Raw genomic sequence first — 14,730 nt, forward strand, 5'->3', positions numbered from 1 at the left:
AGGCTGGAAATGACGCTGAAACGACAAGCTGCGGCGTTAAAGCGGACCTGGACTCGGCCCAGCAGCTACTGAAGCGCCCGCGGGCGCTCGTGTGGCTGAGAGGACCTCCGCTTTTCCGCCTGATTGTAATGGTTTAATTATGGTGACAGCGCGTTTAGATCACAGCTCAGCGAAAGGGAGAGGACACATGACGGCGATTCAGGCCCACAATCGTTTCTAACAATCCAAACTTACACTGACAACGCAGTCAGCAGCAATCAGCAAAAGCAGCCCACTAAGAGAAGGAGCTGGCAAAATGTTTTACGAGATCACACAATTAAAATTAGCTCATATTTATCTACTTATTGACCAAGAGCACCACAGAACGTGAGCCGAGCGGGTCCAGGAGCCGAGAGCGGAGTCGGGTGTTAGAGCGTGGGTTCAGACTGGACGGTCATGAGAAAATCTGACCTTACAGCCGTGTTCCTGGGTCACTAAATGTCAAACGACTGGGCTCGTATTTCGATGAAAAAACAAATCTGCATAAACAAAGATCTGTGGGTGTGAAACTAGACAACGGACTCTGGATTCACTGGACAAGTGAGCCTCGATTCTAAATGCTAGTCCGCTAGTAGCCGCCATGAGTGTTCATCCGCCGTCACCATGACAACCACACAAGCCACCGCTTCTCCAGACCGAGCCGGCGTATTTTTAAGAGCGGACTGTGGACTCGGTGTGACGGGAAGGCGGCCGCCGTGCACGGCGTGCGGTTGTGATGCAACCAGCTCGGGACGGCGGGCGGAGCCGAACTCAGTGGGAGGTGGGACGAAGGCAGCATCGTCCTCCTCCACCCCACGACGGGCAGGGGATGGTCTCATCTACTGGACACACATCCATCACACAGGCCAGGTCTCTCTCTCTCTCTCGTTTTATCACTAAACGCCTCTGTGCACACGGCCGTTGCCTAAATCCACAAAGAAATAAACCCCGTGCATCACTCATGACCACAGGCGAGGGAGGCGGGAGGAGGCGGGAGGACGCGCTGCGACGGGGAGCGTCCAATTGATGGGTAACTTCGTTAGTGTTCACTTGTTGTGGTTCCAGCGTGATGAGTCGTTTAATACTGTGATATTACACGGCTACGGCTGAACATCTGAACCGATGATATCATCTGGCTCATTGTTGACTAATAGATCTCTTTATTAGATCATTATGTCTGAATGAGGCGTTTTAAAATGGGACACAGAGCTTTGAGACCAAAGACGGAACCGCAGGCAACCATTTGTTTCAAACCCTAAGATCTATAAAAAACGCTAGGAATGACTTCCACGTGCTGAGCTGAGGAGGCCTTAAACGATAAGGCTGCTCCGGTGGAGGTTTCTCACGAACGGATGCTACCTGCTCGTGCTCCCACCTGTAGACAGACCAAGCAGCAAACAGAGGGTCGATCAATAAACGAGCCATGTGCTGCTCGTGGCCTTGCAGGTGTTTACAAGCCGCGAGCGCATGGTCAGAGAGTGAGCAGATCGCCTCCTTCAGCATCACCATGTGAAAGCAGTCATTTACGGGCTGATGTGGAGGCAAACGCCACCTCCACCGTGACTCACAGCGTCTCCTTCCCTGCTACACGCAACAGTGGGAATCCTCCCGTGGCTCTGAAACGGGCCGGTTGGAGAAAATGGCAGGACGCCACATAAACACAGAGTCGCCGAAGGGTCAGAGCTATTGTAAACACAATGAAAACGCGTTTGATTGCTGCTTTTTATGTCAGGAAACGCCAGGCAGCCGCGGCCGGTGGACGCATCGCATGCGAAGCAGCAGCTGACGGTACCGGTGAACCGTGGGGCCGGAGCCACAGCTGATCGGTGCCGGCAGAGGACGGGCCTGGCTCGTTGGGCCACGACTGCCATTTTGAAAGGACGCACGTTAGCACCGGGCAACTTGAGGGGATGCAGGGACGTTTTCATCTCCCTCATCCACGCTTATTATAGTGGAAATGTGTTGGGACTCTCAGGCGGAACGACGTCCTGGCCGCCGAACTGGACGGACCCAGAGGAACGCGTAACGGAGCAGACGTTACGCTCACACCGGCGTCTGCGGTCCAGGATCATGTGTCATTTAGACAAGCCGAGGTCTGAGCAGCCAAACCGGAGAGCGCGGGCGAGCGCGTGCGAGAGTCGGGCTCCAACAGAGCGTCGGACTTGGGCCAAAGCAACTCACGTGCACCAAACATGACGGCTCCAGTCTCATATTTCTGTGCCGCGCTCGCTGCAAGAGGAGTGAAGAGCCAGTCGATCCTCGTGCGTGGACTTGGCACGCGAACAAGTGACTATTCAATTTGCCTTCACTGCCAAATTACAGGCTCTTCGGACACACGTTAAGAGATCATGTGAGTCCCTGCAGCGGCAACAACAGAGCGAGCATGTGACTGCTCTTTAACTCCCACAGCCGGTCTCTGCGTGGAGAGGTGTGGCAGCAGACCCGACACGCGCACGCTCACATTCTGTACGAAATCACCCGCATCGTTCCACATTCGGACATTTTGGCCACGCAGCGCTTATTGTCCGTGAGCAGCACGGGTTAAACCGCGGACACCTATGTGCTGAAAGCGCCGAATGGAGCTGGAAATGACGCCCACGGCCGCAAACACGTTGCCCTGCGAGCTGTGATGCTTCCCAGCGTGGAGGAGCCGCGCCGTGCGGATTTTCACGGGCTCTTTGACGAGGCAGCGTCGCTTTACGCAGGCGGCCGCCTCGTAGTGCGTGCGTAAAAAGGCGGACAAAAGTTGGATGGTTGCCGGTGGCTTTAGTGGCAGCTTAACATGGCGGAGGCAGGTTGTGCCTGGTCGGAGCGACCCAACTTCACGCCACCGGCCCCCGCGTGAACTCTCCACGCCAGCCACACGCTGGGCGGCCGCTCGGCGCTCCGCACGCAGAATCTGCAAACAACCGCTTCGCAAAAACAAGGATTCCTCCCTGTCTGCGGCACCAGATCCACCACCAGCAGCGGCGGCGGCGGCGGCTCTGTGATCCCGAAGTCCAACAATCAAAGGCTCCACAAGTTTCGTCGATTCAACGTGCGCATCGCAGCCCCGTTTAACGCAACTTATGGGAGCGAGCCCCTGAAACGCCAAGTGCGACGCAGCGCAGGCGGACGCGCGGAGAGGCGCCCATCCCGCGGGCTGGGACTCACGCTGGGTCCCTCACACACGGTGGGATCCGGAGGCTCGGTCGGGCAGATCTCTGCGTCTGCTGCGGGGGAGATGGGCGGCAGAAGGAGCCGAGCACGGCGGACCGTGGACCTACCTTCAGCTCCTCTGCTGGGGCATTTCAAGCAGGCCAGCATCAGCCGAGCGTCCCGCTCCTCGGGCTGTAAGATATCCTCCGCGTTGAGGTAAATTTCCAAGTGGTCGGACAGTGTGAACGAGCAGCAGCAGCAGCAGCGCCGTGTTGTGTGTGTGTGTGTGTGTGTGTGTGCATGTGTGAATGGGGAGGAAGGGATCATCCCAGGAAATGCGTCATTATTAGTGGCCCAAACGCTTTGTAGTCCATTAATCCAGTCCCTCGGGGACTACAAATGGTATTCGTTTGATTGTAATTGACTTGATTTATTTATGTACGTGAATAATAAGCAGCAAAAAATAAAAGGGAGTGTGTGCGAAAAGCTTCAGTCTACACCTGCTCAAATATTTGAGAGGAAGTTCAGTAAGGCTCGTTGTTTGTTCTGCTGCGGCCGCGGAGCCTCTGACCTCAGCAGCTCCGGTTCTGCTCTGCTTTGTCGAGCGCATCCAGGTCCTCTTAAGGTGATCTGGGCCGTGATGGGAAGTCCACAAATCAGCAAGTGAAAAAATACAACCACATCATTAGCACAAACAAACCAGTGGGACAGCTGTTTGCTTCTGGGCCCGCGACGTCACACACACAGAGATCGTATCAAATATCTGGATGACAACTGTTTAAACATCCACATAATGAAGGCTGAGCCACCAAGACAAAGCACTGCATGAGGCAGTTAGGTCTAAATAAATAAGGAGTATTTATAGATAAAATGATTTTTAGGCTTCTGCTTTTACTTTCACTGTATGTTTTAGAACAAACTGAAAATGTTAATAAAATAAAGATTCATGCTCTTTGCACTTCACTGAAACGTCTGTTCATGTGCACAGCAGGATTCACCCTCAACCAATGTAATTAACACTTTTACTTCAATGCATTTTATGCTACACTTATATCTGACAGCTGGAGTTACTGGGATCCAAAGGGTTGGATGCGTTACAGAACAGCAGAACCACTGAACCAAGTCAACAATTCAGACATTAGGTTGCAGCCTGTTCATCAAAACCAGACATGAACGATTCTAACTGTGGTCTTTAGTGATTAGTGCTGTACCTGTGACAATGCACAGGAATCTGCCTACAGTCCAACGAACCGAACAGCTTCTCTTCATAAGGCGAGCGCAGATAATGCTGCCACCTAGTGGCTAATCATGTGCAATGCATGTAGCTGAATTCACTCATTCAACAAATCCCTAAATAAGAAAATGTCTTATTTCCCGAAGGAAGAATTTATAGGAGGCCCAGACTAAGACATTTTTATACAGCACCAAATACAATTAATTATATAATATCCTGTATAGTATTAGGCTGCTACTGATCACAAAGCCCTTAACTTATTTAAAGTTTTATTAAAACCAAGGCCTGAGTGATGTAATAAAGTGTGACCCACATTGAACATATTACTTAATGGTGTGAACGTTCAGAGTGTTGAGCCCGAACTGGTGTACGAGCATTATTTACATCAGGCAATTTTAGAAATTACAACAAACCCTTTTGTTATGACATCTTATTTTTTTTCCAATGATTTATATCAAATTTCTACAAACTGCAACAAATTGACAAAGCTGTTTGTCCTGTACTGCTGCGCTCTCTCCTACTACACCTCCTCCTCCTTCTCCTCCTCTCTAGTTCTCGGCTTATGTATTTCTGATTCCATTCCTGGTAAACTCATCCTCCTCCGTGCCGCCGTCTCGATCTTCTGCACCAGCTCCACGTCCCAGGGATGGGTGACGAAGCTGAGCACCTCCCCGTCCTCCACGCCCCCCGCTCGGCCCACCCTCCCCGACCTGTGGATGTAGTCCGTGTGAGATTCCGGGAAGTCGTAATTGACCACCAGGCCGACCCGGGAGGTGTCCAGGCCCCGGGAGGCGATGTCTGTGCAGATCAGCACGTCTACCGAGCCCCTCTGGAAGGACTGGAAGATGCCTGTGCGAACGGCTGCAGGCATCTCCCCCTGCAGACGCGCATGCTGAACGCCCATCTCCTCCAGTGAGTAGCCCAGCCAGTTGACGGTGGTCGACTTGTTGCAGAACACCAGCACCCCGGAACCCCTTCCTTTTCCTTGTTGGAGCAGCTTCAGGGACTGGTAGAGCTCCAGGATTTTGTCGGCGCCTCTCACCTTGAGGAAGGTCTGTTTGACATGTGGCATGAGGCAGTGCAGCATCTTACTTTTGACCACCACCATGCTGCCAAGGTCTGTCACCTGGCTGAGCAGCTCCCCAACGCCACCTGGGAACGTGGCTCCCACCAGCAGCAGCTGGGCTTTGTGCCCCGGGCCGTGCGTTTCCCTGGGATGATCCGCAACCTCGGTGCTGAGCAGGATCTTCTCCAGCATGTCCGAGAAGCTGGAGTCGAACATGGTGTCGGCCTCGTCCACCACCAAAAAGCTCAGCTCACCCAGGTCCAGGCAGCGTCTCTGCAGGGCTTTAACCAGAGCGCCTGGAGTCGCCACTAAAATGTGCGGGTGATTCTTCCTGAAGACCGACTTGATGTGTCCGACGCCTCGACCGCCGCCCACGGTCCTCGTTAACAGGCCGAACGGAGCGCACAGAGTCCTGGACACCGCAGCCACTTGCTCGGCGAGCTCTCGGGAAGGAACCAGGACCAAAGTCCGAATTTTGTCCTTGGAGTGCGTCTGCAGTTCTCTGTGAGCCTGCAGCCTGTGAACAATGGGCAGGAGGTAACTCAGCGTCTTCCCACTGCCCGTCTCTGCAGCGCACAGAATGTTGTGACCTTTCAGGACTTTTGGGATGGTCTGCAGCTGCACAGTGGTGGGACGAGTGATGCCGAGGCCGTTCAGGGCCTCCACCAGCTCTTTGCAAATGCGGAGCTCATCAAACGTCGTGGCTGTTTTCCGTTGAGCATCCTCCGTCTGGTTTTCAGTAACACACGGTGCAGCAGTCTTGGTGTTGTTGATGGTGAAATAGTCGCCGAATGACTTGTTGTGTTTCCATCCTTTGGAACAGAGAAGGGGCTGCTCAAACTTCCCGAGGACGAACCCGGCCGACTGGTTCAGGTCCGGGTTCTTGCTCTGGATCAGGAGTTTTCCGGCTTTGATGGTGCTGACCTTGTTTTTGTCTCGAGCCTGCTTCACATTTTCGACGCGTTTCTGCATGTAACGAGGAATACGAATCACTGCGGGCTCCTCTGCGGTAGCTGTCGAGTGACAGAACCGAGTCGCACTGACAGAACACAGAGCACGACGCCGAGGCGGTAGTTTAACCAGCGCTCTGGAGGCGTCCAAAGCCACATACGCTAACTTCACAGACAGCATGTTGGAGCCTAGCGGTCGTAAAAAACAAAGAGACGACGTAAAAAGCCCACAAAATCATAAAACTAAAAGAGACCCGGCCACCATTTTATCATCTACCGCTTGACGGCAGCGGCGCCATGCTTTCTGGGCGAGTGATGATGACGTCAGATGGGAACGATTTGATGGCGTTTAACCAAACGAACGTCAACAATCACAGTTTGGCGTTTAAAACACAATTTTAGCAGGATTCGTAAGTCTCTTTCTCTCTATATATCAGTATATTTTAAATATAGATATACATAAAGATGAAAATATTCCATACGAAAAAAAAACTGACACAAGTAGAATAAGGAAGTTTGAAAACCTTCTCATGTTTTCATGCTTTATATATTTGTATGTATAATTTAAATGTATAAACAATTATTTAATAAAAAACTAAAGTAAATTTGAACCAGGGTGGTGTCGCCTCACACTTCTGGGTCCTGGGTATGATTGCCTTTCTGTGTAGAGTGTGTACTGTATGTCCTCACTGTGGCAACACTTGTTTGTCTTTATACATTAAACTATATATTTATATATTACATTAAGTGTCAAAAATTACTTACTGAACAAAATGAACAAGTATTTTAAAGAATCCAGAGTGTAATTTTCCATCCAGAACAAAGCTTTATTAATATCCAACTGAGTGGAAACTCTGATCTTATATTTGTTAGATTGGTACACATATAGAGTTGAAAGCTGCATCCTAAAAGGTGAATCAACAAATGTTCATATCAGCAATTTTATTTTGTGTTTGCTTCATCAATAACTGTCCTCTTCAACACAGGACCAACCTCCTCCAAAGAACAATAATTTGGTTGGCTTCATGTCTGGTTAACACAAGCGTGTCACCACAGCATGTGAATGACCAGTTACCAGATGGACCTGCCCTGGACTTCTTAAGGGGATAATCTAAACTTGCTGCTTAGCCACAGGGATAGTAAACCAATAAAAAGGAGGCTAATCTCAGCAGACATGCAACCTGAGAGGAGCCAAATGGGGACACAAGCATTTTCTTTTTTCTCATCTTTTTCCACATACCTAATGAGAATGGGCCCGAACTATAAAGAGTATCTGTCTTCATACCTGGCATTAAAATGACTGCTAGCCTCAGTGCTGCCGTCACATCCATCATTGACTGTACATCAGCTACCCTTACCATGTGTTGAACAAATCAGATCATTCATTGATTTACTGTAGCTTCAGAACGTCAACACACTTCCAGTAATAGTGTCTGTGGCACGCTGGACCAACCAGAGTCTGGGATGTCTGTTTCAAACAAAGACAGTCATTGTCTGCTCATATGCAGTATGTAAACTCGTCAAATGCACATTATCGCTGCAGTGGAAACGTTAGATTCAGACAGTGACTTTCTAACTGCCTGACTCCCTCATCACACCAAGTCAATATTCAGTTCCACCAGCTGAACACGAGAGGGCAGCACTTATCAACAGGGAGAATAAAAGTCACAGAATTCCTCATCAGGGCCTCACAGCGTCTTCACAGTCGACTTACCAGCAACAACACAGTCACTGAAATAGAAGTGATCTTTAATAATTGGTGTTGTGAAAAACATCGTTTCACCTTTTCATTCTGCCTCAATGTACAACATGTAAAATAAAAAAAAAATGTGTGTTTAATATGTTCTTAGACTCTTGAAGGAGGAAAATCTGTATAAATATTCTTTTTCAAAAGCTTTTGTGGTGACATTGTGGCGTGAACCTGTTTGCAGTCTATTTGTTGACACTGAGGGAACATCACGTATGTTGCCAAGGTGCTGCACTGCGTTTCTGCAGTCTACGCAAACCCCAATCCTTGAAAGAGTGACACCTCTCGTACAGGACCAGTGTGGGGGCAGATACTGTTTTTTTTCCTTCCTAACTTTCTTTACAAGAACGTAATATCATAAACCACATCTACAGACTCCCACACAATTTGTTTGCTTTATCTGCTCCTTCAAAGGTCATCTGTGAAGATAAGAGATGCAGGTAACCTGAATTAGACTCGGGTGGGTCTGGGTACACGGCTGCTGCAGGAGAATGTTCACCCAAAACATGTGATTGCCACATAAGAATGTGACTTTTTAATTTGTACACATATATTTATGAGGAAAATAAAGTAAAAAAATTAAGATTAGTGTGGATTAATTCCAACACAAGACCAACTCATCCACGAATCAGTGTGTGTGATGATCAGTATATATATGAGAAAATTACATTTTAATGTAGTTGTATATGTGTAGGAAACAATGTCAAGAATTAATGATACATTTTATTGCCAGTCTTTTCTTGTAGTTTTTGATGATGCAACGGGTAAAGAATCAAAGCTCAGGAAGGATGCTTCTGTTCAGGTTGTTTAGCTTTATAGAAGATTTGGTTAATAAGACTAAAAGAATAAAAAATTCGAGTTGAACAGATGTTGGTTAGTACTCACTAACTTAGTTATTATCTATTCAGTCATAATCATATGTGTTTATTTGACAGTAACTGTTACTATAGGTATGTACTGTGCAAATTTATTTAAGCTTGTTCCTGTTCCTGTAGTAAAACATGTTTTAAGCTTCAAGCTACTAACCTGTTTTTATTTCTTCTATCAGTGATTTTAAATTAGTGCTGATGTGTAAAATAAAAAAATATACAGCTGTAAAGCTTAGATCAACTCTAGCATATACTCAGAATTCATGACGACACAATCATAAATTTAAACGGTGTAAACACATCTGTGAAGATTTTTGCATCTAAGGATGGCATATATGTCAAAAAGAGTTAAAGCTTGCGCTTTTGCTTGGAAATAAAGACCACAGGAAATGTGATATTGATGCTTTCAGATGCATTTGTGAGCCGAGCGCTTCTCTGTACGCCCACGTGCATCTAGCAGGTACATGTAGCTACATAACTGCATCGAAAAATAAGCCAAAGTTCTTTGCTGTACATGCAACTTGTCTCGATGATGAGATGATCAGACTAGTGAAAGTGATACAATAAATGATATTAGCTGTATTTTACTAGTACTGTATGTCAATCTTGAATGTACAAAAAAATTGTTTTTACACAGATACAGTATGAATGTGCCAATTTCTTAGTTCACTGTAAGTTGATCATAAAGACATTTTCATATAATGGTATATCCAACAGCAGGCAACACAGTAACTCAAACCCCATTGAAGTCAGGTAAGAAGAGCATTAAAGTGCATTGGACTCTGTGTTACTTACCCATAGATTAACCTGAGTAGATTGATGGGTTTGCGGCACAGAGGTAAAGGGAAGTGGAACAGGCTGTGTGCAGGAGGATTTACTGCTTACTCACAATAATCTGATCAACCTCTGGTAAAAAAGACTTCAACTTCACTGTGATGCAGTTGTTCAGAAATATGAGACTATGTTTAATAATTTGAATTGAAAATAAATAATTATTGACTTGCAATACTACACTTGTTTAACAAACTTATTCCCCCAAAAGCAGCTGTACACACAACCAGCCACATACACTCTGCTGTGAGATCAATAGGTAAAGTGAACCCAATGCATCATAAGTGTTATAAGAAAACACAAATAAAAGTTAGAGATAAAACAAACCTGAGCTCTGGGAAGAGAGCTTTAGTTACTTTTCTATTCCCACATTATATCTAACTCGTAATAGCTTAAATTGGCTTGTTAAAAATGAATCTGCCTGTGTGCTAACATGCTTGTGGGATCTAAAGGCTTGAACTGGCTTGAACTGGTAGCACACAAAGTGGAGTTGCTGAGGGTTGGGGCAACATATGTCCACTAATGTACTGGGACAAGAATGGACAACAAGTTAAATATGGAAAAGTGGCTGCAGGACCGAGCCGCTGCAACACAGGTTTGACATATGCAAGTCAGATTCTTGGACAAAGGAGAAACATTTGAGAAACATTTGACTACTTCTTTTTGATGTGAATTTGCACAACTATGTAACACATGAGCAGAGATTTGGGTTAATGTGTTTTTGCTGACGGTCTTTGAACTGTACTCACCTCCCACGTCCCATATAAAGACTGTGACAGGTTTAAATTCAAGTGATCTCAGACACTTATTAAAATGTGATTATTTCATCACCAGCTTTGGTCCTGTCCATCCATTACAACCCACTCGAGATACATGCACAGCAAAGTCAGTTTATACTTTAAGGCTGCCTTTTAAACTAAATGACTACATTTAAAGCTGTTAGCTCTGGCATTTGAATAGATGTTTGACAGGCAAATGACTGTAGGTTAGGTTTGTCCATTCACGTAATCACCTAAATGATGAAGTCTAAAAGCAGCACTTTTAATTATTTAACAGTGTGATGTTGAATGATTTAAACAAAAAGGAGGGATAATCAAAAGTGTGTCTGAAAATAAAACCGTCTAAATAAAGAACCGTTACAACACAATTATTGAGAAAACAGTATTTTAATACATTTTCTCAGAGTTTGGGCCCCCACTCACACGTTTGTCGACACGCCCCTGCTTGTCAGATAGGTAAACTGTCATTCTCGTGTCTTCTGTGTGTGTTATCTCATTCATAACTGTACAAACACCTAATAAACAATTTAACGGCTGTTAGTTGAAGTATTCATGTGTTTAATGTGCGTTATTTTAATCAGAATTTCGGTATCTACAGCCGAGGAGCGGCGTGCGCGCGTGCGTGCCACGCGCGGTGTTGTGTTGTGTCTGCTGACGTCACCGCTGGAACTGCCTCGTCACGCGGGCTTAGTAAAAGTTGGGATAGGAGCTCCGAGGAGAGGAACTCACCGGAGGAGACGCGAATAGAAACCCGGGAACGGGACGCTCCATCGGCTTACGGCGAACGTTAAGCACCGGCAGAGGCGCCACAGTGGGCGAACCAGGGTGACGCGGAGGCAGCGGGGACAGGCGACTTTCTCTCAACTTGAAGCCGTAATTTTGCTAGTTAACTGCCAGAGGAAGCGGAGCCAACGACCCGTTTTTTGGAGCGCGAGACAGAACCGGGTTCGCCGACACCGCCGCGTAGTTAAACCAGCCCGAAGTTCGGCGTCGTGGCAGTCGGTAAATGTGGTGACATTTAAGGAGAGCATAAAGTGCTCCAGCGGTCGACGGTCGAGTGGCGGGGTGAAAGCCGAGCTGTCAAACCCGATGACTACTGCAAACTGCCCCGGGACTGAGGAACTGGACTTCAGACTGATCTTCGGAGAGGAAGGGCAGCAGCAGCCGTTAGGCCCCGCAGGTCAGTGCGCCTGTGCCCGGCACGATGCTTCATTCTGTGGGCTGTGGTAGTAAACTTCATGCTCGTTCTACTGTTGCTTTAATTCAACCCGGCAACTTTCGACCGCAATCTCGATGCTGTGTAAAGATACTATAAAAGAGGAACCGACGCCAACACGCGTTTGCTCTTTTTCTTGAAGCCTTTAAAATAACAGGCATGTTTTCAGCTAATGTCCACATCGGCTGTCATTAGCTTGACATGCTAGCAGTTAGCACAAGTGCGGTCCATGCCTTGTGTTCGTTTCAACTGCGAATCGATTTCAAACTCGTTCAAGTCTATTCTGACGTTTTCCTGCAACAAATGCTAGTATCTGCACAGACAGCTTTTACTGCTGTCATGGTGGCTAATGTGAAGTTCGTTAGAGTCACGGTCTGCAGTTAGCACATGACACTGTTGTCAAAACTCCTAAAAAGGCAGGTGGAGGCTGATGCGAAGGTTAAAACAGCAAATCCGTATCACCGTCTACAGTCTCATTATCATTAAGGGTTATTACAACGAAACACATGAGGGATAGGTGCAAGTTGATATTTGTTAATGTAATATGATTATGCTAGAGTGGAGCAGTTATGCACAGCACTAATGCAAAAACAATGTGTTCTGTATTGTGGTTATTCAGATATTTACTGAATAGACCAAAATAGACAGATGAGCTTAATTCATGGAAAATATGAAAATACCCCAATTGCAACAACAAAATAAAATCAAAATGAATAGTTGTCATTAACAGTCATAAAGACGTAATATAGCCCCTGTTTCATTTGTTAGAAGCTTCCAGCTACTACTATTACAAACAAACCCAAGCCTGTTAAACTTTCATCGTCAGCATCATAGACTACTTGGCAGCTCTGTCATCACTAATTCACAGCCTGTTTGCAATCACGATCAAGATACTGAGTGATTCAAAATATACCAGATACTTCAGACTGAATCAAAACACATTGCAAATGTTTCCAGCTGTTATAATGTTGCAGCCAAGAAAATGGTGGGGATGGAATATTTCACAAACACTAAGTGAATTAGATTTATTGTATTACTATTAGACGTATCAGATTTACGGGAATATCGAAAGCTGTCAAACAGTGTTAAGGACATGCAATCTTATTTCTCACATGCGTTTAAAGTTATTTAATATCTTAAGAAACTGCTTCAACTTATCAGAAAGAAAATAACACATTTTTAATACAACTCAGTTTTTGCTACTTTAGATTTTTGATGTATTTCTCTGTTAACTACATTTTTAACATCTGTCGAATCTCTACAACTAATGTAGGTCTTTGTATAGAAGTTAAATTTATTGTGGATAATTAATTTAATAGCAAAATTAAGTGGCTAAATACATTGATATTAATCTAGCTATGCTAAATATGTTGTGAATTGGTAAAGTTAATATCTGAGTTGACTCAGCAGCTGAGTTACCTTTTGTTGTGTGCTGTCTTTTGAGGCAACAAATAAATGACATTCAGTTTTAGATGATATAAATCATAACCGGTACATAATTGTAAACCAGCAATTTACCTTTGTTTATACAAAGACTATGAGGCTATAACCTAAAATGTAATGAGCTGCATTTAAAACCACATATAATAAATGTCCTTTATTGGCCAAGTCGAGCATCTTCATTTGATTTAGTTTTGGAGGCCAAACCTCTGTGAAGTGCAGTGAATTCTCCAGCTGTGTCCTTTTTGTGAAACCCTGGAAAGTAATCGCTCCATGAAGGTTTGGCTTGTGCATTCTTCACTAAGTTTTTCCTTTAATTAAAGAATACATTCGATTTGGAAATGGGATGAGGGGAAACTGCAGTTGGAACGAGTGTAGGAATAATAATAAGCTACACTGTGCAGTGGGTCTGAATTCGGGTTCGGACCGTATGAGTCGGCTCCAAAGAGGGGTGTCTGTCCAAGTTATTAACTGTAGTATAATACAGGTTCACATAGTCAGAACAACAGGGAGTTGGTCGCTCCAGAGTTGGTCTCCTCTCTGAAGACAAGGATCAAGTCAGGGCTTGTTTTTTAACAGCTTGTAGAATATCTAACAGGTTTCTGAGCGTTTTATTGTTACAAGTTGCATGAACTAGGCTGTGGTTGTTATCATGTCAGTACATATGCAGCCAGTTCATCAGGCTTATTTTAAATGAGATCTCAAGATACAAAGGGAACAATAGTGACTCATTTTTAGTATCTCTCATAGCAACAGCATCAAAAGTATAACAATATAATATGTTTCTATAAAGCAAGAAACCAGGCTTTGTTCTAAATACTTTTCCGTATGATCGGATTCTTTACTGGAGCTGAGTATTCAGTGGTTTCTGCACATTCCTATTAATCACATTTTGCCGTCTTTCAGCAGTGATATGACCAAATGTGATTAAACCTCTGTGTCGTGGATTTTCTATCCATCTATTCTGTCCTGTTCTTCATTTGTTTCAGGTGCCTATTACCTCTTTTTCTTGCTCTGTCTGTTTTCTAGTTGCTTAGGAAACATTCATCACTTTCAGGTGAATTATTCCACTCTTCTATTCAGGACAAAACTATTCTAAGGGGTTTTCCCTGATTATTTACAGCACCAGGCAAAGAAAATCACCACCGTGAATCAGCTTAACTAGAAAGTGAGGTGTGGTCATTCAGAAAAACAGTTGAAGGGAAGGTTCAAAATGAAGGCTGAACTACAGCTTGTGTAGGTTGCTGACAAAGCAGCAACAGAGTAAAATGATTATAAAAGCCTCATCAGTAACAGTTTGGGAGATGGTTGATTTGTTCTTCCAAAGCTCTAGATGCAATAACTGGTTTTAGCTGATGGTGGACCATCATTAAGACTTAAGCAGGAATATCAGCAATGAAACAATGACTCCACTTAATTATGTCAGTGGTGCCAACTCTCTC

General features: G+C 45.4%; 3 protein-coding genes across 5 annotated transcripts in view; 1 reads left to right on the forward strand and 2 right to left on the reverse strand.

The window, feature by feature from the left end:
- Positions 1-3,461, reverse strand: part of tln2a (talin 2a) — a 43,170-nt gene extending 39,709 nt beyond the window's left edge. For both annotated transcript variants that reach the window (XM_055507312.1, XM_029143716.3), the window contains exon 1: positions 3,285-3,461. The gene's annotated coding sequence lies outside the window, so the exon portion shown is untranslated. The remainder of the gene's footprint in view (positions 1-3,284) is intronic.
- Positions 3,462-4,519: 1,058 nt separating this feature from the next.
- On the reverse strand, positions 4,520-6,734 carry ddx28 (DEAD (Asp-Glu-Ala-Asp) box polypeptide 28). The gene has a single exon (XM_029143717.3). The coding sequence runs from the start codon at positions 6,585-6,587 to the stop codon at positions 4,911-4,913; it is 1,677 nt and encodes a 558-aa protein (XP_028999550.1). The 5' UTR covers positions 6,588-6,734; the 3' UTR covers positions 4,520-4,910.
- Positions 6,735-11,289: 4,555 nt separating this feature from the next.
- Positions 11,290-14,730, forward strand: part of nfatc3a (nuclear factor of activated T cells 3a) — a 42,940-nt gene continuing 39,499 nt past the window's right edge. Inside the window, exon 1 of one of the 2 annotated variants that reach the window (XM_055507606.1) lies at positions 11,290-11,812. In XM_055507606.1, coding sequence (XP_055363581.1) covers positions 11,722-11,812 — 91 coding nt within the window. In that variant the 5' untranslated portion in view covers positions 11,290-11,721. The remainder of the gene's footprint in view (positions 11,813-14,730) is intronic. The other variant, XM_029145418.3, reaches the window with a different exon arrangement.

Source organism: Betta splendens, chromosome 3 (assembly GCF_900634795.4).
Source record: "Betta splendens chromosome 3, fBetSpl5.4, whole genome shotgun sequence".
Taxonomy (NCBI): Eukaryota; Metazoa; Chordata; class Actinopteri; order Anabantiformes; family Osphronemidae; genus Betta; species Betta splendens.